General features: G+C 30.8%; 1 protein-coding gene across 1 annotated transcript in view; it reads right to left on the minus strand.

Annotated features, from left to right (window-relative positions):
• The window catches only part of LOC106684205 (uncharacterized), a 66,256-nt gene that overhangs the window by 18,736 nt on the left and 24,133 nt on the right, over window positions 1-23,387 (minus strand). The window contains exons 4-5 of the mRNA XM_014426147.3: window positions 3,088-3,206; window positions 2,882-2,994 (exon numbers count right to left, since the gene is read on the minus strand). Of these exons, the coding sequence (XP_014281633.1) occupies window positions 2,882-2,994; window positions 3,088-3,206 (232 nt within the window). The remainder of the gene's footprint in view (window positions 1-2,881; window positions 2,995-3,087; window positions 3,207-23,387) is intronic.

Below are 23,387 nucleotides of genomic sequence, written 5' to 3' on the forward strand. Positions count from 1 at the left end.
CTCGATCAAAAGCCTGTTCTACATCAAGAAAGACTCCCGAGCAGTACATTCCGCGCTCCAATGAAGACGAGACATTTTTATTTTTAAAATCAATAATATAATGTTTTCAAGCATGAAGTTTTCTGTGAATAGATAATGACAACAGAAATAAATATGAAGCCTGATGAAGCCCTGCAAAGTGGGGCGAAACGTCGGTATTAAATAGTTAAAAACTATTTGTTCTTTTTTGACCATAACCCTCTGACCATCTTCTTATATTTAAAGTTAGACGATCAACTATATATAAATATATAGATAGCAGAAATAATATTTTTTTTTTTAATGATTTTTGAGAGAATATATGAATTTTCAATAAAAAAAAAAAAAATGAAAAAACTTTTATCTAAGTCGTTAATCCTTGCTTTTAAATTATCTTATCAGTCATTGCAGGTATAGCCAGGATTATAGGCAGTCTACAGTGTTGACCTCTAAAATTGGTGCATGTGTAAACTTTAGGTTGCTTCGAAATAAATTTTGTATTCTACAACTAGATTCTTTTTTTGTTTATTCAGAATTATCTGAGCCAAATTTTGGGTAATTTAATCAATGTACAGCACCTTAAATTGCTATCCCCATATATAGATATAAAATTTAATAAATAGAAATATTAATCATATTGAATAAATATGATAAATACAATGGATTTAAATGTAGATTCAACTATTTACAAAGATAATAAATAATTATTTACGTTGGTACAAGATAAATCGTAAAATGCCAAAAGTGTATTTCTCCACCAGACCCAATTTTTTGGAATTAACAAAAAAACTACTTCAAATTTTTGCCACGAAAGATAAAAAAATAATAACTTGCACTTTGTCAGTTTTTCAAGTACTACGAAAGATGAAAACTTGTTCAAAAATTTTTAAACAATCCAAGAGCTATAGAAAAATGATCAAATTAGATGAAGTTCTGTCCTTGTAACATGGAACTAAGTGTTAGAAATTTCGTGGCATCTAAACCTTCTATGAAGTCGTCAAAGTACACGATAAAATGACAACCCCTCTAAACAAAAAAAAAGCAAATAATATTCAACATAGTTAAAAAAAATTCTATATTATACGATTTTTCTTTGTTATAGAAATTCTTTATTATACGATGTTAATCTTAACTAAACGGTTATATATTTAAAGCATTTCTTAAGTAAAATGAACTTTAATTTCGCATTTCACTAACATATTTTTATTTGTTTCTCCTTGCTCAGAAAATCCGACACCTTCCTTCTACACTTGAAAGTTTAGACAAGACGAACTTCTACGCTAACAATACATTAGACAATTTTGAAACTCGATATTGTTACTTAATATAATTTTTTTTAACACTTTCACTACCAATAATGAAAACCTTGAGAAAGCCAAAAAATTACCCTTCAAAATCCATTAATGAGGCCTTAATAATGGAAAATACGAATTTGAATGGGTCGGAAAATGGGTTTTACTACCAGTGGTAGGGGCAAGGTGACCCAGTGGTACGAGGAAGTAGTGCCATTTCCCGCAGTTACTTTACCCTACAGACAATTTGAAGTGTCCACTGGATGTATTGTCTCTCTAAGAGTGAAAGGGTTAAAGAAGTATTTTTAATTAATGCAACTAGGCATTTTTAAAAAAATTATCTGGACCTTATTTTCGGTAATGTAATAAAAGTACAGTATGTTATCAATTTGATTACTATCCGCATATATTAATCTAGAATTTAATTTTAAACCCCTCTTGAAAAGAAAATGTGTTATGTTTGTATAAGGATAATCCTATGTTATCTCCTAATTGATAGCGATGTAGGTGCCAGAACTTTTAGCCTGACAAACAGAATATTTTATTTGACGTTGAATAAACTGAAATGCATAATAACAATAAACTGTTTTGATATGTTATTAGTAATTTTGTTTTTAAAATTAAAATGACGAAGATGATCCAATTTCATCAAAATTTAATTATATTAGCACATTTTGTTTTCTAATTAAATATTAATAGGTCAATTATGTATTGCCAAAATTAAATCCTTTACAACTGGTTAGCAATAAGGGTTTGATTGTTTCATCCGAAATAACATTTTTTTATTTTTGCTAAAACTATGAAAATTCACTTTTTTAAGGGTTTTTTTTTATCTCATTTTTCGGAAACCTCCCTTTTTTCCCATTGATTAGTACTGTTAGTACTTTTGCGTTTCCAATCGGTCTACTAAGAGCTTTAAAGAATCTAAAAAGCAAAATGCAAAACGTTAACTATGGTCTTACTAACTTCAAAGCAACTTGTCTTTTCGAAGATAGTAAGAAATTTTAAAGGTGATGAAGAAACGACCAAGAAAAAGAATACGGGATAGAAAGCTTGTTCAAGTTGACAAAGGTCTAGAGCAATGGGTTCGGCAAAATATCTAAGAGAGGCTATAATGGAAATTGGAGTTCTATCAGTGGGTAGATTCTCCACATGTTTGTATCATGTCACTATGTCACCTACAGCAAATTTACTTGTTGTATATATGTGTATACAGTTGTAAATAACAATAAATAAATTATTATAAAAAAAAAAAAAATGTTGGAAAAAGAAAGAGAGGCATCTATAACATTCTGGAAATGATATAGGAAAGCAATTAACCAAGAGCTGAACTGAATGATGTATTATGTGCATAATCGACAGATATCCGTAAATTTTGAATCAATCTCGATTAGAAAATTAAGTTTGTTTCTTATTTGTTAAAATTATACTGTAATAAATTTTATTTATATTTTTAAATCGTATTTATTTGTTAGGAAAACAAATATAAATAAATGTTCATACAAATATAATAACAAACATTCAAGCTGTTTATATATGAAAAAAAATGTATGTAATTATTTTATATTTACGTTTTCTTTCCTGGATCTCTGTAACCCATAATATCTTGATGCGAGACATATTTCTGTTTCTGGTCATCAGGAAGCGTACAAAACGTATCTAATTTGCAATATGCTCCTTGTAACTGCAATAAACATTTAAATATTTTAATCTCGGAAATAAATATTCTCCAATGTTTTAATAATTGATTTAAGTAAATGTTTTAATCTTAATTTACCTTATGTTCACGAATTCCATGATTCACTAATAATGCGAAACCTTTTTCAATGAGAGCCTTGTGAAGTTTTTGAGCGGCGAGGCGGGTGCAAGATTTTACTGGGCAAACGAGATCTTTGGCTGCAAACAAAATCATATAAAATAATGATGTTGAGTGATTGGTTAGGTGATCAGTTATGATGTTGGAGCAATAATAAGTCCGTCAATATTTTTTAAGTCATTGTCACATACTACAGTTTGATATTTTTGATAGATTCTATACATATATATATAACTACTCATTTACGATCATATAGATAGATATGAATAAAACGTATGGAGCAACATTAGGCTTTCTGTACGTAGACATAATAGTACTATTATTATTTTATATTAATAAATAATTCAATTGAAAAGATACTTGTTATTCCGCTCACAGCCCTACCATAGAAACCATGCCTGCGTTGAGATAGTCGAACAGTTAAATAGAGGAACAAGATCCATGGCCTTACTTCTCAAGTCATGAATCAGTGAACCTCAAGGTTAATAACGCTTTCATTTTCCAGGACAGTGAGAAAAACTAATGTGCCACATGTCTATAAAGGAATACTGCAATCAACACAGTTTTAAAAGTAACGTGTGTGTTGGGTACTATCACATCAGCTGTGAATCATGAATTCTGATCTTAAGTTAAGAACAAACCATAACATTAATCATGGCACTAATATATAACACAAATCAAAAAATTAAATTAACCGATAGGAATTTCTTCTATAATTTACAAAAAATAAAACACGAAGCATAATTTTCAGATAAATTCTTTCGTTCCAGGGACTTCCAACTTCGACGCTTTATTAACTTCAAAATAAATACTTTTATTACTTTGCTCTCCCCCCTCCACCTTAATTAATTAGCTCATAATAAGAAACAATTAAGAATGAAAACAATGGATTGTGTAATTTTCTGTTGTCATTCCCATTTTTAAGAACCTATTAGGAATCACACAGGCAGTAGAGATAAGGGGAAACATATTGGAATATTTACATTATCAAAATCGAATAATACAAAAAAATTACAATTTTGAATTACAATTGAACTCTTGATGGGTAATTGCGGTCAATGTCAGCCTTGTGTACAACTTTCACCGACCTGGTTGCTCCCCACTAACTAACCATAAAATATCATCTTCAACCCCTTAAAAAGCTTTTCCATCAGAATTTTGATAATAAACAAAAAAGAGAAACATTCGAAATTTAATATGGAAGAGAAGAATTCTTAAAGTTGTAAAAAAAAGGGATGAGATGAAAGAGAAAAATAACAGAAATTGTCCAACTTTGGTTGAATTTAGTTATATCTATTGAGGATGATTTAAACACATTTATATAACTATTATGGATTATTAAGCATAAAAAGATCCACCAAGCAATCAGCCAATAGACAAGTTAAAAAAAAATGAATAAATTATCATATATAAATTGAATCTCTGGTCACACAGGAATATATATTTGACGTATGTTCCGTCACCTCTCTTAAAACATTATACGAAATTGTTCAAGAAGATGAAACATATGGATGAAAGTTATTTCAAAATCACGGTCAACACAACATAATACTAGCATTAACTCCAATATTATTATTTTCTATTAATAAGTACTAAAGCGTAAATTTGTTCATCTCAATTTTGATGTAGATGCATAATAGACAGAATCAAGCTAAGCAAATAATTTTTTCAATGTACAAAAATTGCTTATAACGTTAAGAGAGTATATCCATTCAAATTATTATACGTGATAAAGTATATTTTGATTATTGTCAGATTTTGTCGTGATAGAACAAAACGTGTTTTATGCCCTTGACCTTGAATTGATCAAGTTTCCTCGGCATTCGATTCGAAACAGTTAAACCATTGTTGCAGAACGATATGTGCACACTATAACAACCATTTCTAAATTTTGTGGCTTACTTGCACCAAACAAAAATAAAGCTCTTTAAAGTTTCAGCCAATATTTCCTATGTTGAATTATAACACAATGCACAAAATCCCAATGATTTTAATTTTCTCGCGTTAGTAAACGGTATTGTGAAATCTGAAATGTGAGAATCAAAAAGAATTTTTATTTTTGAAAAATATATCAAATCTAAAAAGTATAAATATGTAAAGACGCAGAATCAAATCCAGACTCTAGATTCAACACAAAGGATTATTAATTAGTTCCCTTGATTAAGAGTGGGCTAAAGGTTAAAACGATACACAAAATATAACAATACTTAATTTAATGAAAGGTAAGTTTATTAATTAATTAAGTGAGTTGAACATAGATTAAAACTGAAATGCGAAAATTCCCTTTCTTTTTTTTAAATTTAAGTTTCTAAGAATGTTCCAAGAGGGCGTTTGTCACTCAGCTTTCTTCACCAACCACATTGGTCCTACATATTTAGATTTATTTAAAAATTATAAATTCTGTTCGCTATAGTGTGACCTCTACCTAAAATAACCCCTTATTATATCACATGCGTCTTATATGAGATTCCTGCCTCTGTTTAATGGTGTAGGAATTCTATCGTCACAGTTGCCGAATTTCATAGTTTCCCTAAAAAGGCACTGATTCATAGATAAGGCCATAGGCTTAGACATGGTAGCGCAAAAGCTGCATTGGCACCTATTGATAAGTATCGATTTTTTTTTTCTCAATAAAACAGAAGATAAATGCAAAGTGTTATAATCCAATTTAAAAACTGTAGCGTAGCACTAATGTTTAAAAACTTCAACTAACATGAAAATAAATTGTAGACAGACTTATCCTTTTAAACATTGTCAGGGAAATAAAGAATATGACAGGACCCCTGCCTGACTGAAGAGAATGGATAGATCCCCGTGCTATGGTTCGTGGACCCTGTAACAAAGGATGCTGGGCACGCCTATGAATGAGACAGGTTGTAAAGCGCTTCCTATTTTTTCTCTATACCCGGAAGCGCCCTTAAATACTTGAAGACAATCTTCAACTGGATCAGTTGAGGATGCGATGTTCTCAGGGAGGAAAAAAGGGTTCGATTCCCAGCTTGAGCTTAATATTTATTTTTCTACGATCCCGAGAAAAGAAGGACCCCCCCCCCCAAAAAAAAGGACCACTAGCCGCAATAGTTCCATTCACTAGCACCGTTGCCAGAAGTGGGCTAACTGGCCTCGGCTATGTATGGGACACACTAAGCCATAGCTAGTCATAATATTCGTCATTTATTTTAATAATTATTTTTTCCATTTAACCTAAATAGATCTATCAATTAAAAATATCATTCAGAAAATAAACTAACTAAACAATATAGCTCTGATAAGAAAAATTTGAGGACGAGTTTACCGTAAAAGGAAGAATATCAACCTATGTATCTGGAGGCTCCGTAGGCCGAATGGCTTGGTATCAGAGAACAAGGGACCAGTTTGGAGCGGTGTGGGTTCCATAAAGTTCTTCTTTTTTTTTTTAATTTTAACGGAATCCAAAGTTAGATTTCGAAAATGGAGAGTTCCGCATTGCACTGGACTGACACATCTTACAATCTGAACAAATAACAGAATTTGGCTAATTGGTTCGATGTTTCTTCAGAGTGATATTATCCAACAAATCACTTAATAAATGAAGCGAAACTGTATTTTTGCTAAGTCCTGACTGATAGCTTAGCTTCGAAATTTCTAAGATTTATATCATTATAGATGGTTATAAGCCCATAGAAGTCTACGGACCACTTAACCGAAAATTGAACCATGAGCGAATAACCTCCAAAACCGACTGGAGGCCAGCAAGAGTGCGGAAATATTTGTAAATTAGGTTGGTTAAAAGAGCATTTTGAGTCACCTTTTTTTTGAATATTTTCTTCTTAAAACCTTTAAGCTAACACTCAAATATCAGTAAAGATAATTAATAAAATATTGGAGAAGTTTGTCGGGGGGTGCGGTCAGCAAAGAACAACATAAATAAACAAAACTATATTTATTTATTTTATGCCGACGTTTCGACCTGAGTTTCAGGTCTTCATCAGGGCTATAGAACAAAAGAGATAACAACATTTAGAGTAACATACAATTGAAAAGGAATAGTATACAAACAAATTTAGAATTATACAAAATATTGAATTAAATCATAAATGATAAAAAATTGATAACTGATAATTGAATAGTATAAAATTTTAACTGATTGATATTTGTGGAATTGTGTGGTAGTAAATTGAAAACAGTGACAGATGAAATATAATATCATGTAGGTAAGAAGATATGTATAATATAAGATATGCAAGTATACTATTTACACCTAATTAATAAAATAGTTCTAACAATAAGTTCTATAAAACAAATAAGTGATACCGGATCCTCCGCGGACCACTGCCTGGAAACTACTGATCATAGACGCTTAATCAATAAAAGAACAGATTTAATCACGGTATAACTGGCGCAATTTCTCGTAGCTGATGAAGACGTAATCTATAATGGTCTCTATAGTAGAGCCAGGATCAAACAGAAGAACTGTTGCCACTATCAAACCTATTTCTTAGAAGACGCATTATCAACATAAATAAATGTAAATGTCAGTATGAAGAAATCACTTACTTAGCGGTAAGATTTCTGAATTTGACCCAAGAAACCTAACAAGTATGGCCCGAAACATAAACGACATTAAAACAGGAGGAGCAATCTGGGTTCTTAGGTACACAGTCAACATGACCATAACAAAGAAATGGTCCAGATAACCCTGAGATACAAGGATCTTCATAAAAAGGAGACAAAAAAAAATTCCAGTAAAAAGGAAAATAGATATCTGACCATTCAGAAGGGTCCTTCCATGAGTCACCAGGACCTAAAAGAGTATGTAGTATTTAAACGCTAACAGACCCAAAGAGAGAACGCGCCTTCTGAAAGACGAAATTTTTTTTTACAACAATCTTCTTATTTAAAAAATTACTTATATTTCAAAATTGAAGTTTTTTTAAAGCATATAAGTTTCCCCAAGGAGTTACTACAACCAGGATTCTGCAGTCCCGCCCCGGAATTTATTTTTTAAAAAGTCCATAAAACAGGTCGCGTTTACATATTCAAACATTTAATTTTCGAATTTTCAATAGGAGTTGAGATTTTCCTCACTTAAAAGTATGGAATTCACCTGGTAAGCAGGTGCGCCCCCCTACTCCTCAGACAATTCCTGGAACAACCATTATTTTTAAACATTGCTGTTCGATGTTTTCATTTTTTTAACATCCCATAACACGATCTGTGAAGGGCAGGAAAAATTCATGTCTCCTGAGATATTGTCTGTAGAAGACCAACGGAGTGGATCGAAAATTCGGTATTTAATAAATAGTTACCAGTATTTTAAAGTCAGTTTTCTATTTATGACTTCATACATAGGACGAAAAAAAAATTGTATTAGTTTTTATCTTATAACTCCTGGCGAAGAGCAAGAAAGCGAGTATATAAATATAAAACGTTAATTTTTCATTTGGAGCTCCGTACCTTTGAAACTACCAACACTAGGAAACCCAGTAGAACATCATTTAAAGGATAATAAATTTGTTAAAATATGAGCCCTAGTAAAGCAGTTTTTTTTTTAAAGCAACGTTTTATGAAATATGTGCTGAGATTTTACTCAATGAATGTATTGAGGAAAATCATTATCCCAGAAGCCATGAGACGTACTGATGTCTTTTATCACTCAAATTAAAGCTGGATTAATGCGAAATAAAGATCTTGTTAATATATTTTAGCAAAGATCATGAAAACGACCACTACGTAGATAAACGTCACAAATTACTTTATAGCACACTGAACTAACTTCATAATGGCCTGCAAAGAACAACATAAATAAACAAAACCATATTTATTTATGTTGTTCTTTGCTGACCGCACCTCCCGACAAACTTCTCCAAAAACTAACTTCAATTTGAGTTGATTAGACACCTGTCTAAAGGTTCCTGAGATATAAAATTTCCCACAATAGATTCACAAACTACTGATTTCAATGACATTTTTTATGAAATATAATATAATAATAATATTTGTAAATATAAACATACGATATATTTTTTAATAATTCGAAACTTTTGTCAGAAGAAATAGAAATCAACGTTTTATGAATTTATTTTTAAAAATATTATAAAAAACACTATTCCTACGCAGATAAACGTCATAAATCACTTTATAATCCATTAAAATAGATTTAATCTCAGTGCTAACAGGCATGTATGTGTATTTCACTAAATAAATTCTATAACGACTAATTTTAAGTGCATTTTTTATGAAATGTTGCTTTTTAAAATAATGTATATCGGAAAATATTGAAAATAAACATCTCTGTTAGGGCTAATATGTTAAATTTACTCTACCTCAAATGATTAGTGTTGTAGATAGTTTTAACGACATGGAGCTCAAAATAAATTTTTTTTTACTTTTTGTGGCAGCCGCCATTTTTTATCTACCCTTACTATACTTGATAAACAACAATTTTGACTAGTAATTATACATGGTTTTCATTAAAGTAATAAAATATTGTGAATTGGTGTAAATGGGTGAAAGTACTGACTTTTTTTTCTCCTCATGGGCTCTTGTACTATAAGTACAAATTTCAGATTTGTGGAGATAAAAGATAATTTGAAATCAATACACCAGGGCCCTGTTTCATAATGAAAGCTAATAGTTTTGGTTCATAGTACAAGTATAGAAACAACGTGGTAATTAGACTAATACTTATATTTTTTCATAATAGGGAGGACTAAAAAAAAGTTAAAAAGTACTAAAGTACAAGTTACTATTGTACAAGTCAGTGTAATTGTATTAAGTTAAATCGACAAGACTAATAGTATTAGTTTGTACTTTATTATGAAACAAGGCCTAGAAGTTAATTATTTGTCATAGTACGTATTTGACGCGGATGAAACCTCTTCATATGAGAGAAAAAATAGCTGAACGGACAAACATTCAAAAAGATGCTGAGAGCTATTTCCGGTTGATTTCCATTTGAAGATTTGAGTAGAACTCATTTTGGATAAAAATGTTAATGGCTATTAACGGAAGCACTTCTCTGTTATAATGAAATAGAAAAAGAACTAAACAAACCAAATGGATATATTTAAAAAACAATTAAAAATCTCAAGTCAACCCTGGATATCACTGACGAAGAAATTTTATATCCTTATACAACATAATATGTGCTCATAGAGAACTAATAAAATATAGCTGTGTAAACAGTTCAGTGTTAATTTTTTTTCTAGGTCGAAAGTCGAATACAAAATGAAAGGTAGATGAACAAAACTTGGCCGTATGTCGAGAACTGAGAGTAAAAGTTATTCCTGATGTACATTCACAACCATTTCCTTCAACCATCAATAAATAATATTTATCTGGATCTTTGAAAGGAAAGAAATTAGTGTTGCCTAACTAAACAATCATAAAAAAGAAAGATTTATGATTGAAAAACAATATCTTTAAATATAACTAGGCCTCATATTTATTTTTAAAATCATGAATCAACGAATTAAAATTCATAGCTTGTAATGCAAAGGAAATAATTGTTTGGTTAAATGCATAAAAATGTGATTCTATTCAGAAAAGAAACATTCTAGATTGGCCTCTGTAAGACGAGAAACAAGAAAAAAAACCAGCCGTATCAGGTAATAATTATAATTGAGGATTGACAGCTCACAGATCCTCTAATGTTCATATTGTATTCCTAGAATTCGATATAAAAAATATGTGAAACTAGATTTATATTACAAGGAAACGATAAGATACTATAAAAATATCTACTGTATAAAATATCATAAATTAAAACAAGGAAAACAGTGTTAGTTGATTAAAAAAAAAATTATATTCCCAGAAGTGACCCGGTTACGAAGTCTCGGAGAATTTTGGCCCGATAATAAAAATTGTCTCATAGTTTTCTTCAGTCCAATAGAAAAAGAAATATCCTCATCCAATGATGATTCGTCGAAATGTTTCAAGCTGATAAAAGATTTTGTTTTAAAGAATTTCTTTTGTTATTGAAAAATAAAGATATATATAGTGACATTACGTTAAATTCATTATAAATAAAAAAAATTTCAACATATTTTTAAGGTTGGATGGAACCCTATATTTTAGATTAGAAAAAGACGATTGTTAGTACGTTTTTTAATCTATACTAACTTACTTTTTCGTAGTCGTACAAACATTTTTGTTAATAAATAAAGAAGTTTGGACCAGTTTTACGTAAAAATTGGAGATGTTAGCGAATTTATTTCTGTTTCTTACCCTACATTGACCCAGAACACAACACCACACTCTCATCACGACACGCAATTTTCTCTCTCTTTACATTTTTAAACGAATATAAATCATATAATTAAAGACTACAACACATAATGATCTTTAAATTTATCTAACCCGTAGGTCCACTGACATCTACGGGTTGGGATCCATTACTTTAATGGGAGGTCAAATCCACGGAATAGGTCCCTACATCTTCACTCTGGTTAGAACAGGTTGATAACTTCCGTTATAGATGGAATATATAACGCACTGCTACAATTCAAGGCTCACAACTCGAAATAAGTGTTGAGAAACGAACATCAGAAAAAAGTAAGGTTCTACATAAAAACCCGAGGATGTTTAATCTAAAATATGGTATTGGTAGATCATATATTGTATATGTCAGTTGAACATGATATTTTATGCTGGCTTTTCAAGTTTGCCACGCCGCACACTGGGGCCGAATGGCCAAAAAGCGGGGAAAATTCAATATCCCGAGAACGGATTAACATAGAAACCTGGGACCGGTCTCATTCGACTTAGAACAAAAAAATACATCAAGTTCAACTGTTTTTATTGAAATTTTGAAGAAAATAAAAAAACCTAATGAGAAAATGAAAGCCTATTGGTTAGATAAAAATTTCTGAAATTTTTGGAATAGGTTGTACTCATCAAAACATGTTCCAACGAGTATTTTGAGTGTATATTTAAATTAAATAATGCTTACAATTTAAAATTCAAGGAAGCTTAAAAGATACTAGAATTTTGTAAATAATAAAACTAGGGATTCAAAGCCAAAGGTTGTTCAAATTGAAAAGACACGATTTCAAATTTAAGGAAATTAGATTAACAGTTCCTTAGCTGCATCACTGATTTTCAGGTGTTTTTTTTTTGTTTCAGGTTTCTTGTTCGTGATAGAAGGATCTGTAGTCTCCAGTAGCTTGTGGTACAAGGTCTTCGTATATACGAGACATTTTCCCTGAGTTTCTGATCCTCAAAGTCTTGTAATCTTTATTTATACTTTCTTATGCCTCTTCCGACAATATTCCGACTGGGAGAATCGACTTCTGCACTATTTCAGCACCAAGCAAAAAATCGTATGCACCGTGGATGACATGTAGTATCAAGAATACATGTCAATGGCCGTCGCTGCTGTTTCTTTTGAGAAGAACCGGAATTTTTCTGGGTCAATCCTTGCATCAATTTTTTGTTGTAGGCAATGTAAAGTGTACGGAATAAACTTGATTCTGGTGTGTAATGGGGAAGTACCAAACTCGAGAGCATTTTTTGCTAGATTTTTGTCAAGTCGTTCATTTCCGTTCATGATCGGATAGGCAGATAAAGGCAGATGATTTTTGTTCTGATCTTTACTTTAACACTTAAAGTTTGAAAAGTGACCCTCCACATCACGGAGCTTTTTTTGTAATCATAGCTGTTATCAATGCTTATAATTCGTAACTTATAACGTTGTAAAGCGCTCTAATATTTTTTGCCTAGTCTGACTGATGTGTGGCTTAGTTGAACATCGTAGAGCAGGAAAATTTCCTCTCCCTCTTTTACACTTATATATCACTCATTTTGAGTAGTGTATGATTTGGTCAAACTTCCATTATTCTGAGAGTGAGCCTAAATTAATGGGAATAGCCTTGAAATCGGGAAAAAAATCCTGCTGTTCCTAGATCCTGTAGCTTATATAGTGTGAGAATCACAAACTAGATAATCGAAATCAGCGCTTTCGAAAATCAAATTTTTCCACTCTGGCACCGCTGTGTGCCGCAAATCCAAGACATGAACAAATGCTTGGTAAACAAAGGAAGCAACACATGACGGTATTCAAACGATTGTTTTGTTCTTTTAAATTTGATTTAATCCATTTTCATTATAAAAATAAAGATAACAAAAATAAAGGAAACGTAAATATGAACAATGCAGGTTGTAAATGACAAAAATCATATAAACAATACTACACAACCTTTAAATTCAACATGCGTTCTATAACTTTCATCAAAAAATTTTTAATTCAATCACCTAAGCACATCATGTCTCCATAAAAATATATTTGTGCTATGATAAATAAAAAATAAACTGTTTTGTTATATTAAAAAGATTTGAAACAATGGATTAACACCGAATCGATAGAATTTTAAAATATACAACCTTAAACAAGAGTTAATTATTGAATCCGAAGGTTGGGGAAATTCTTAAACAAATTCATCTGTTGGCAGTTCTAAAACAATGTAAACTGAAACCAAACATGAGGATGCAGCACAGACAGTTCGAAAATAAATGAAATTTGGCATTGTTCAATTTCAGTTAGGAATCGTAAAATCAATGATAAACTAAAATTAGGTATCCTCGATGAAATATCAATCGACCACAAAATCGTAGAAATTAGAAAACAAAAATATCGATATGTGAGAGCCCAACTAATCTCAAACGCTATTAGGGACAGAAATATGCTAATTAGTCCACGGATACTATTTCTTTTTTGTTTAATTCCTTTAATCTATGGGAAACTAACTTTTTTTCTTAAAGTTTAGAATACATTATACTCTCTTATTTGATAACAAAGTACAGAATATATTAATGGATTAATATGTAATCGAAATATAATATTTCTTGAGTAAATAGGGAAAACTTGAAACAAGATATGAGTATACACGGTAGTCGTTCATAAATTTTAAGTACTCCCTACTCGAACAGCTTGAGCATTTGAATAAAATACTCGAAACTAGTTACTTTTATCGAGTACGTATTCACCATTCCTAATTTGATTACATAATTATTCATACATTTTTTTTTAATTTCTAGAACTTTTTCTAAACATTTTTAAAATTTGTACTTCAGCTAAAACCCGTTTTATGATCTATAAAATGGTTATTTACATCGTAAACATAAAAAAGTTTATTAGAATCAGGGACAAATTTGCCCGAATGCAATCATGTCCCAAGTGTGATTAATTGCAGCATTTATTGGCCTTAATACACTTGACTTGTATTACAAAATATCAGTTATAATGGTAATAGGTAAATTAAGAAACTTTTCAGCAACAACGTTTACGTAGACTAATTGTAAATGCTGTCCAGAAAGTCCGAGCGCAATTTTTTTTTTTTTAATATTTATTTATTGCTATTTACAACTGTACATTATAATACATTTAATAAATCTGATCTAAGTTAAATTGGAGTGTTACAGGCGTGTAGAGAAACTACCCATTGGTAGCACTCTAATGACATTTTACATTAGCTGGTCTCGTGGCCATCTTCTTTTCAGGCGCCTCGGAGGATTGTCAGGAATGGAAGAGAATACAAGATTAGAAACTAGGGGGTTTGAGTGGTTAGAGAGTTTATAATGGAAGGAGTGATATCTGGTTCGGGCTAGATCAGTTACATAGGGAACATTAAGGTCTTTATGTATCATTTTATTTGTGACAAAGTAAGGAGCATTGAGGATTTTACGAGGGATTTTGGATTGTAAGGATTGAATACGAGAGGAATTCGAAGGTTTAGTGGAGCCCCAAAGCTCAACTCCATATGTCCAGATTGGCCTTATTGGTCATGTAGATCAGTCTTTTGAAAGGTGTTGAAAGTTTATAACCGTTTGTCTAGTAAGTGCTGTAATAGTCGAAATCGACGTGCAGTTTCCTGTCTTTTCAGTCTGGTGTGAGGATTCGGGTTAATCGCTTGTCTAAAGTGGCGGATCTGTTCGACAGGGGTAAGAGTAACATCATTAAATGAAATTGTAGGGCAGTCAGTAGGTTTACGACGAAGGGTAAAAGTGATTTGATGGGATTTGTTGTAATTTATCTTAATCCACCAATTACGACACCATACTTCGAGGGTTGTGATATGGGATTGGAGATTTTGGGATACAATGAATGGGTTATTATTAACAGCGAGCACACATGTGTCATCGGCATACGTGGTGAAGATAGTGTTAGGATTGGTTGGAATGACAGCTGTATAGACGGTACGAGGGCAATTTAAACTGTAAATAAATCAAAAACAAAGATACAATGAAAATTATTTATTTATAAGCAATGTACGCACTATGGAAAATCTCTTACAAAAAAAAATATCGTCTAAATAACTTATATAAACAAATGATAATTATTTTTTCTACGAACATTATCTCTAACAATAAAAGATGCGTGGGCACAGGACAGTAGGGTGAGCATTCGTAGAACTTTATTAGCAATAGATTGGACAATAGCTTACTGGACTAAGTGTGGACAATAATTTTCTGGGACAAAACATTACCTTGGCATTGTATTCGCAAATGGATATTACATGGAACAAAGGGTTCCATCGGTAGTTTAACTCCACGAATCTAGATATGTGGTGACGCTCGCCCTTCTGGAAGTGCTTGCGCGTCCCTTAGTCATTGGAAAAAAAAATAATAATCAGTTCTTTTTATCCTCCATTTAGAAAAAAATTTATGGTGATTGATTTGCAATATTTCGCGCATTGCTAATAAATCAATAGTTTTCCTTGGGGTACGTTTTAATACATTTAACTTTAAAAAGCACATACATAGAAGAAAAAAAGGAAGTTATCTCACCCCAATTTTCAATTACTTTAATGAAAACTATGAATAATTACTAGTCAAAAATGATGAGTCATCCAAGTATAGGTAGAGAGAATAAAAAATGACGACTGTTTCAAAACCTTTAAAAAAAAACATTAATTTTTCATTAGGAGCCCTATATCTTAAAAAATACCAACAAAACTAGAAAATCTGAAAGAACATTATTAAAAGAAGAGTAAATTTGCTGAAATATTAGCCTTAGCTCTATTTACGTCCAATAGTGATCGACACATAGCCTTTTAAAAAGCAACAAGCTATGAAGAAGTTTATGACCTTTACCTTCGTTGGAATAGTAGTTTTCATGATATTTGCTAAAATAAATTAATTTATAGTCGTTCGGACAATAAGTTTGATTTATGAAAAACTTTATTTCAGAAACCATTGGACGTACAGATAGGTCTGCCTGCACTCAAATTAAAGCTAGTTAAATTTACTATAAAATAGTTAATAATGTTTATCTTTGTAGGACCAGAAGTTTTTATGATATTTGACGAAATAAACTCACAAAATATGAATTTCTAGTTGTTCGTATAAAATGTTGAATTTTTGAAAAGAATATATCTCTAGACCCATAAGACGCACATATGTCTGCCAACACTCAAAATAAAGGAAATTTGACTTACTACAAAGTAGTTTATGACAGTTATCTTCGTAGGGGTAGTATTTTTTATGATATTCACATATGAATAAAAATTTGTCTAATGAATATTTGTCCGGACAACTATAAATCAATTTATTTTAGCAAATTTCATGAAAATTACTACTCCTACGAAAATAAACGTCATAGACTACTTTATAGCTCATTAAACTAGCTTCAATTTGAGTGGTAATAGACATCTGTATGTCACATACCTGAGATATAGATTTCTCAAAATAAATCGACTAACTACTGATATTTCAGTACGTTCCGTACAACATTTTTATGAAATGTTTTTTAAAAAGCTATATCTCGAGAACTATTGAACGTAAATAGCTCTTATAGTGCTTACATTTTAGAAAATTTACTCTATTTTAAATTATGCTCTCTTAGATTTTCTATTGTTGTCGGTAGTTGTAAAGATATAGAGCTTCGAATAAAAAATTAAATATTTTTAACGTTTTGAAACATCTGCCATTTTTTATTTCTACTACCTATACTTGAAAGACTCATCAATTGCGACTAGTAATTATATGTAGTTTTCAATTATGTAATCAAAAATTGGGGTGAAATAACTGCCTTTTTTCTCCTCTTGGGCTCTTGTACTATCTCTCCAGTGCCTACATAGTATAGGGTCGTTCACATTAAACCTCCGGTCTCAATGAAGGGAACAAGTGATTAACAGTAACTTAAAGGTAGCTTGAAAGAAGGATGGGAATGGTGGGGGTAAGCTAGGAGGAATAACCATATCCGATCTCAGGCATTTTATAAGATAAAATAATTACAAACATCACTTTCAAAGATTATAATTAATATTCTTCTTGCACGCTATGAAAATCAAAAGCCATCCATTATAAATAAATTAAGAAAGAGTTTCTAAATATGTTTACTTTCGAACGGTTTCTTTTAAATCGGGTTTGAAGCATTCAAGCACTCAAACAAGATATGGAGATGGTGTCCTCCAACAACTGTAGCCCGAAAGTGTCGAGGTCAATTTTGAGGATATAACCTTCTATAAAAATCAACCCTCACGAGCTGGATTCGAACCCACATCATTCTTGACTAGATTATCTTAGAACTTAGCTGCTCTTGCCTACATTAAAGAAAACATTAAATTCGAAGTTCATTGCTGCGATACGACCTAAAATCAAATTATTTCCATATTTAGTTATTTTTTCATAGTTTAAATACGAAAATAAAATTGCATGACGTGAAAGACTGGAGTGGAGGTGTGTAGTGTTTATCGTCACCTATAAGAATGAAGAAAAACATATGTAGTATGCGAACGAACCTATTTTTATAAAGAATACTAACTATACCTATATAAAAAAAAAAACCTTACTTATTTTAGTGGGAATGGGTAGCACTCCAAGGACCCGGATTCGAATAGAGCTGTGGCAGATATACCCAGCCTCATAAAGTGTAGGTAAAAATCTAGCGGTTAGGCGTGATTCTTAACAAATCACCTTCTTTCACAACCGTTGGTCAAGTAACAATCCTTTCTTACAAAGTAATGCACTTCTGTATTATCATTACTTCATGGGTTGTAGTGCTATGGATTTAATTTACTTATATCTACGTTTTTATTTCCACTATTATGAAATAACAAGACAAAGATCAGCAACAGCAGGTAAAAAACTGCAGAGAAAGGGCCCCGCCCAATGTTAGCAATCTTTGAGATTAGGTTTTGTTTTAAAATTACATACGGGAATCATTATTACTTTATTCTACGCCCCAAGGTAACAAAAATTAAATTAATAGTGGTGGATGTTCAGGTGACCGGGTTATCTCAAGAGATAGCTGCAGGTTATTTCAAGGACAGTTGATATTTGTGTATAAATATACATCATACCTGGCCAAAATTATGTTAAAAGTCGATACCCCTGATATCGATGAATGGAATTCGATAATATAGAAACTTAAATCTACATAGCTTTTTTTTTTTTAATAAATCGGCAATAGCTTAGAAAGTATTTTAGATAATTTAATCTTAATTTCATAAAGTAAACTTTCTCAACGTTATGTTAAGTTTATCTATTCCATCAAACATATTTAGACTATATGCACGAAAAGAGGGAAAATTCAGATAACATATTTTATTTCAAGACAAAAAAATCTTCGTTAGTAAATAACATCAACCTCATTCAAGTAGGATTAAATATTAATAACAAATCATAAGATGTGTTTGATCCAGAGAGTGGAGTTTCATGCAATAAAATAATCAGTAATTATCATTATGAAGGAGACGGTAGGGGGTGCGGTCAAAAATAGAACAAAAAATTGTATGTAAAAACATGTGTAATAAAAACATATGTGTAAACAAAAACAACTAAAAATTATGTTGACAAAATAAGCTAATAAAACACTATGAAGTAAACTAAATTAGGGTTAAACATTATGTAAATATAAGAGAAAAATAAAGAATAAAAACAAGATATACAATAATAAGCATACATATAAAAAAAAATTAACATAGACTACTAGATTTAAAATGAACAGGAGACGTGATAACACTTAAAATAGAATAGTAGATGTATGAGAAATAAAAAATATAAATTGTACTCACCTCAAGGCGGAAAGCTAAGGAAATAATATGAGAATAAATAAAGGTCAAGAAATGATAAATAAAAATATAATAATAATATAATTATTTCTATTATATACTTATTATTCTAAACCTTATTTTTATTTCTTTTTGTCCATTCTTACATAATTTTTCACTTATATTTACATAATGTTTAACCCCACTTTATTTTAATTTGTTGTATTTTATTATCTTACAGTGTCAACATATTTTTAGTTGTTTTTGTGTCTTTTTAGCCTTGATGAAAATCTGCAAGGTGGAGCGAAACGACGGAAAATAAATGGTTGTCAACTATTTTTTGTTCTATTTTTGACCGCGCTCCCGAACCTCTACTATGTATTCAGTTACGATCAATCATTAATATATATAACATAAATATTATTGTTTAATATATGGAATGATATTTAGGTTATTTTACGATAAAATATCTCTTAAGGAAAAATAAACGTGATAATATAGTTGTATGTTATGGACGTGATAGTCATGTAATATAAATATTAAGAATTTTCATGCCATTGAATCTTTTCTTCCCGTGGTTGAAATTTAGCTAAACATCGCCAGAAATTCGAATCACGAAAAGGACGTTCTATTGATACCTGCTGCAGGAAATTGCAAGTTTTGGGGCTACTCCACGAAATTGTATTTTTGTTCAGTTATTGGCTATGGATTTTAAAATAAACTGTTTAAATTGACAAATTTGATTCTTAAAAAAATCAAATAAATAATGTCATGAAACTAACAATTATATGATTCAAGATACGAACTCAATTATTCCTATCTCGGCCACTCGTTCTAGTTTGGAAATTGCTGTGATATGCAGGAAATGGAGACAAGCCGAAATCCCTATCTTTTAGGAAAGTTGACGCTCACTACAATATAATTATGTTTTAAGCTTAAATTAAATTTATATAAAAACGAATTAAGAAAAAATTTAGAAAATCTACTCATGTTTAAAGATTTAGTTCCTAATTTACTGAAATTTTAAGTTACAATATTAAAGTTTGCAATATTAATTTCTGAATTCGGAAATGTTATATCCAACGTTTCTAGTTTAATACTACAGTTTAATATTTTAAATATTTCTTACTACATATTATTTCATTTATTTATTTCTTAATAGTAACTTTCATCATCTTTTTTTTTTTTTAATGAAACTTTGATATACTAAAAAGTATTTCCAATGGCTTAATCTAACCTATCTCCATAAACTTTCCCAGCGTTCTTTTAGGTTTATCTATCTCATCCAACTTATCCATTGCTGAAAAAGAGATAACAAATTGATATTTTATTTGTTTATGTCATCAAAGAGAGAAAAACTGTTGTCGATAAATAATATCAACGTTACTGTAATAAGATTAAGTATTAGGAAAGAGAAATAAGGCGATACCCAGACAGCTGATTTTCACACATAAAAAAAACCTAGAATATTCCACAAGATTAAGGCTATTGTACGTTTTAAGTAATTTTTTGATTAAATAGCTCTTAAAAATAAGAAAAATAATAAAGAGAATAATGAAATATTCTGATGAAGAAGACAACGCATTAATGCTGATTTCGATGTTTATATGAAAGAAAGATGGAGATGAATGAGAGTAGAAATACCTGAAGAAGAAGAAAACGATGAGGATGGTGGCATTGTCAAAGTAGAAAAATGTAGAGAAGTGATAAGTTGAGGATGATAATTGGTGGACATAAAATTTTACAACTCAACAGTCAATAGTCATAAGTATTGTTAAAATTTGCTATGAAATTCGCTCATCCCTAAAAAAAAAAAAGACCTTCCCTTATCTCTAAATTTAAAATTATCCTTCTTATTTCTTTAAACACAAAAATTCATCCAAAAGGAGAAGAAAACTGGGTCCACAATATTTCATCCACCACCATCCATTAAGTTGTAACACCTGTTTCAATCAGACATCCCTGACAAATGTGGGCGTACATTATAAAAGAAAATGGTAAATATATAATTACTGGAGATATTATTCACTTTTTCAACTATATAAAATCAAACACACTACAGGATAAACAGTCAATATATAAACAAACCCAAGGTAAAAAAAACCCGAATATTATCACACTTTCACGATAAACGTTATCAGGCAGGTGACTCATGTTAACAATAACCGAATGAATGCATGCACATTTAGACTCTCCTTAACTATAATCACTAAAACAAACCACTATTACTAAATTTATATATTTATTTGTTTTTGATATATGCAGAATAATAAGAGTAACAAATATAAATAAATTCCTAGGTAATATTTTATCCTCGGTACCTAGATCCTATTAAAAAGAACACCAGTTTTGGAAGTAGAATCACATAAAAAAAAAATATCAACACAGGCAACCTCACCCCGTCCTCACCTCATCTTGTAAATAAGTTCACAGCCATAAAATCTTTGTTCTCACTTTGTTTGATAAGAGCAATCGTTTTAATTTAAAAAAATGCTAATAAAAATTTGAAAGTAATAAAAATAAAAAATTTTATGTCAAAGGGTTGTACATAAAAAAATGAATTAAAATTATCAATTGTTATTACAGACAATTTAACATTATATAATTTTACTTATTTAGAGTCATTAGAGTTAGAGTCATCATTAGAATCCCAATGGTGGGCGTTGGTAGGTAAGAGCTAGATGAAAAGCCCGTAGCTCAGTGGTTAAGACACTGTCATATCAATTAGTAGATGTCTATTGGCGGTGCCAGTTCGAATCCGCCCTGGGGCGTTGACTTCTTTCATTGAGCGGAGGTCCCACAAAATGAAAAACATCCCCAACCATGGTTAGGCAGTGTAGGACAGCAATAAGAGTCTTGACAAAAAAGGCAATTATTTCACCTCAATTTTTTATTACTTTAATAAAACTATGTATAATGTAATATTTGCCAGTCCAGATTGATGAGTATGCCAAGTAAAGGTAGAGGGAATAAAAAATGGCGGATGTTTCAAAACTTTAAAAAAAAATTAATTTTTTATTCGGAGCTGTATATCTTTACAACTACCAACAACAATAGAAAATCTAAGAGAGCATAATTTAAAATAGAGTGAATTTTCTAAAATGTAAGCCATAATAGAGCTATTTACGTTCAATAGTTCTCGAGATATAGCTTTTTAAAAAACATTTCATTAAAAAATCAGTAGTTATAGAGAATTTATTTAGGGAAATCTGTATCTCAAGATTCATGCGACGTACAGATGTCTATTAGCACTGAAATTAAAGACATCTTAATGTACTATAAACTAATTTATGGGGTTTCTCTATGTAGAAATAGTATCTTTTATGATATTTGTAAACATAAATGCTCAAAACGTTAATTTCTAATTGTTCGGAAAAATGTTGACTTATAAAAAATATCTATTCTATGTTTATATTTATAAACTATAAAGTATTCTATGTTTATCTTCACGTGAGTAGTTTTTTCTAGGAAATTCACAAAATGTTGAGTTCTATTTGTCAAGAAAAAAGTTTTGATTTATGAAAAACTATACCTTATGTTTATACTCATAAAGGAAATATAAGTATATCTCAGAAACCATTCAACGTACAGATATCTATTAGCACTCAAATGAAAGCTAGCTTAACGTACTATAAACTTATATTTTATACTTCTTAATTTTGTCCGCACTAGAAATCCATTTATTTTGTAAAATACCATGGCTTCTGAGATATATTTTTTCATAAATCAAAATGTTTGTCCTAACAACTAGAAATAGACATTTTGTGAATTTAGTTTGTCGAATATCATGGAAAACTACTACTCCTAAAAAGATAAACATCATAAACTACTTTATAGTACACTAAACTAGCTTTAATTTGAGTGCTGGCAGACACCTGTACGTTAAATGGTTTGTGAGATATATTTCTTCATACATCGAAAATTGTATCCGAACAACTAGAAACCATTATCTTGTTAATGTATTTTAGAAAATATAATGAAAAAATTAAACTACTCCTACAAAGAAAAACATTTAAACTACTTTGAAGTAATTTACTGTTTAGTGTAGTAAATTAAACTAGCTTTAATTTGAGTGCTAATAGACATCTGTACATCGAATGGTTCCTGAGATATATCTCCGTTATACAAGCTTTTGACCGGGTATGGCATTCCGGATTGCTGTTCAAGCTCAAATCCACATTACCCCAAACCTTATACCTTACCCTCCGCTCCTACCTCTCAGATCGTTCCTTTCGAGTTCGCAGTGGTTCTGAGTACTCAAATATCTACCCCATCGAGGCAGGGGTTCCC

Source organism: Halyomorpha halys, unplaced genomic scaffold (assembly GCF_000696795.3).
Source record: "Halyomorpha halys isolate HHAL.00 unplaced genomic scaffold, Hhal_1.1 Scaffold556.1, whole genome shotgun sequence".
Classification (NCBI taxonomy): domain Eukaryota; kingdom Metazoa; phylum Arthropoda; class Insecta; order Hemiptera; family Pentatomidae; genus Halyomorpha; species Halyomorpha halys.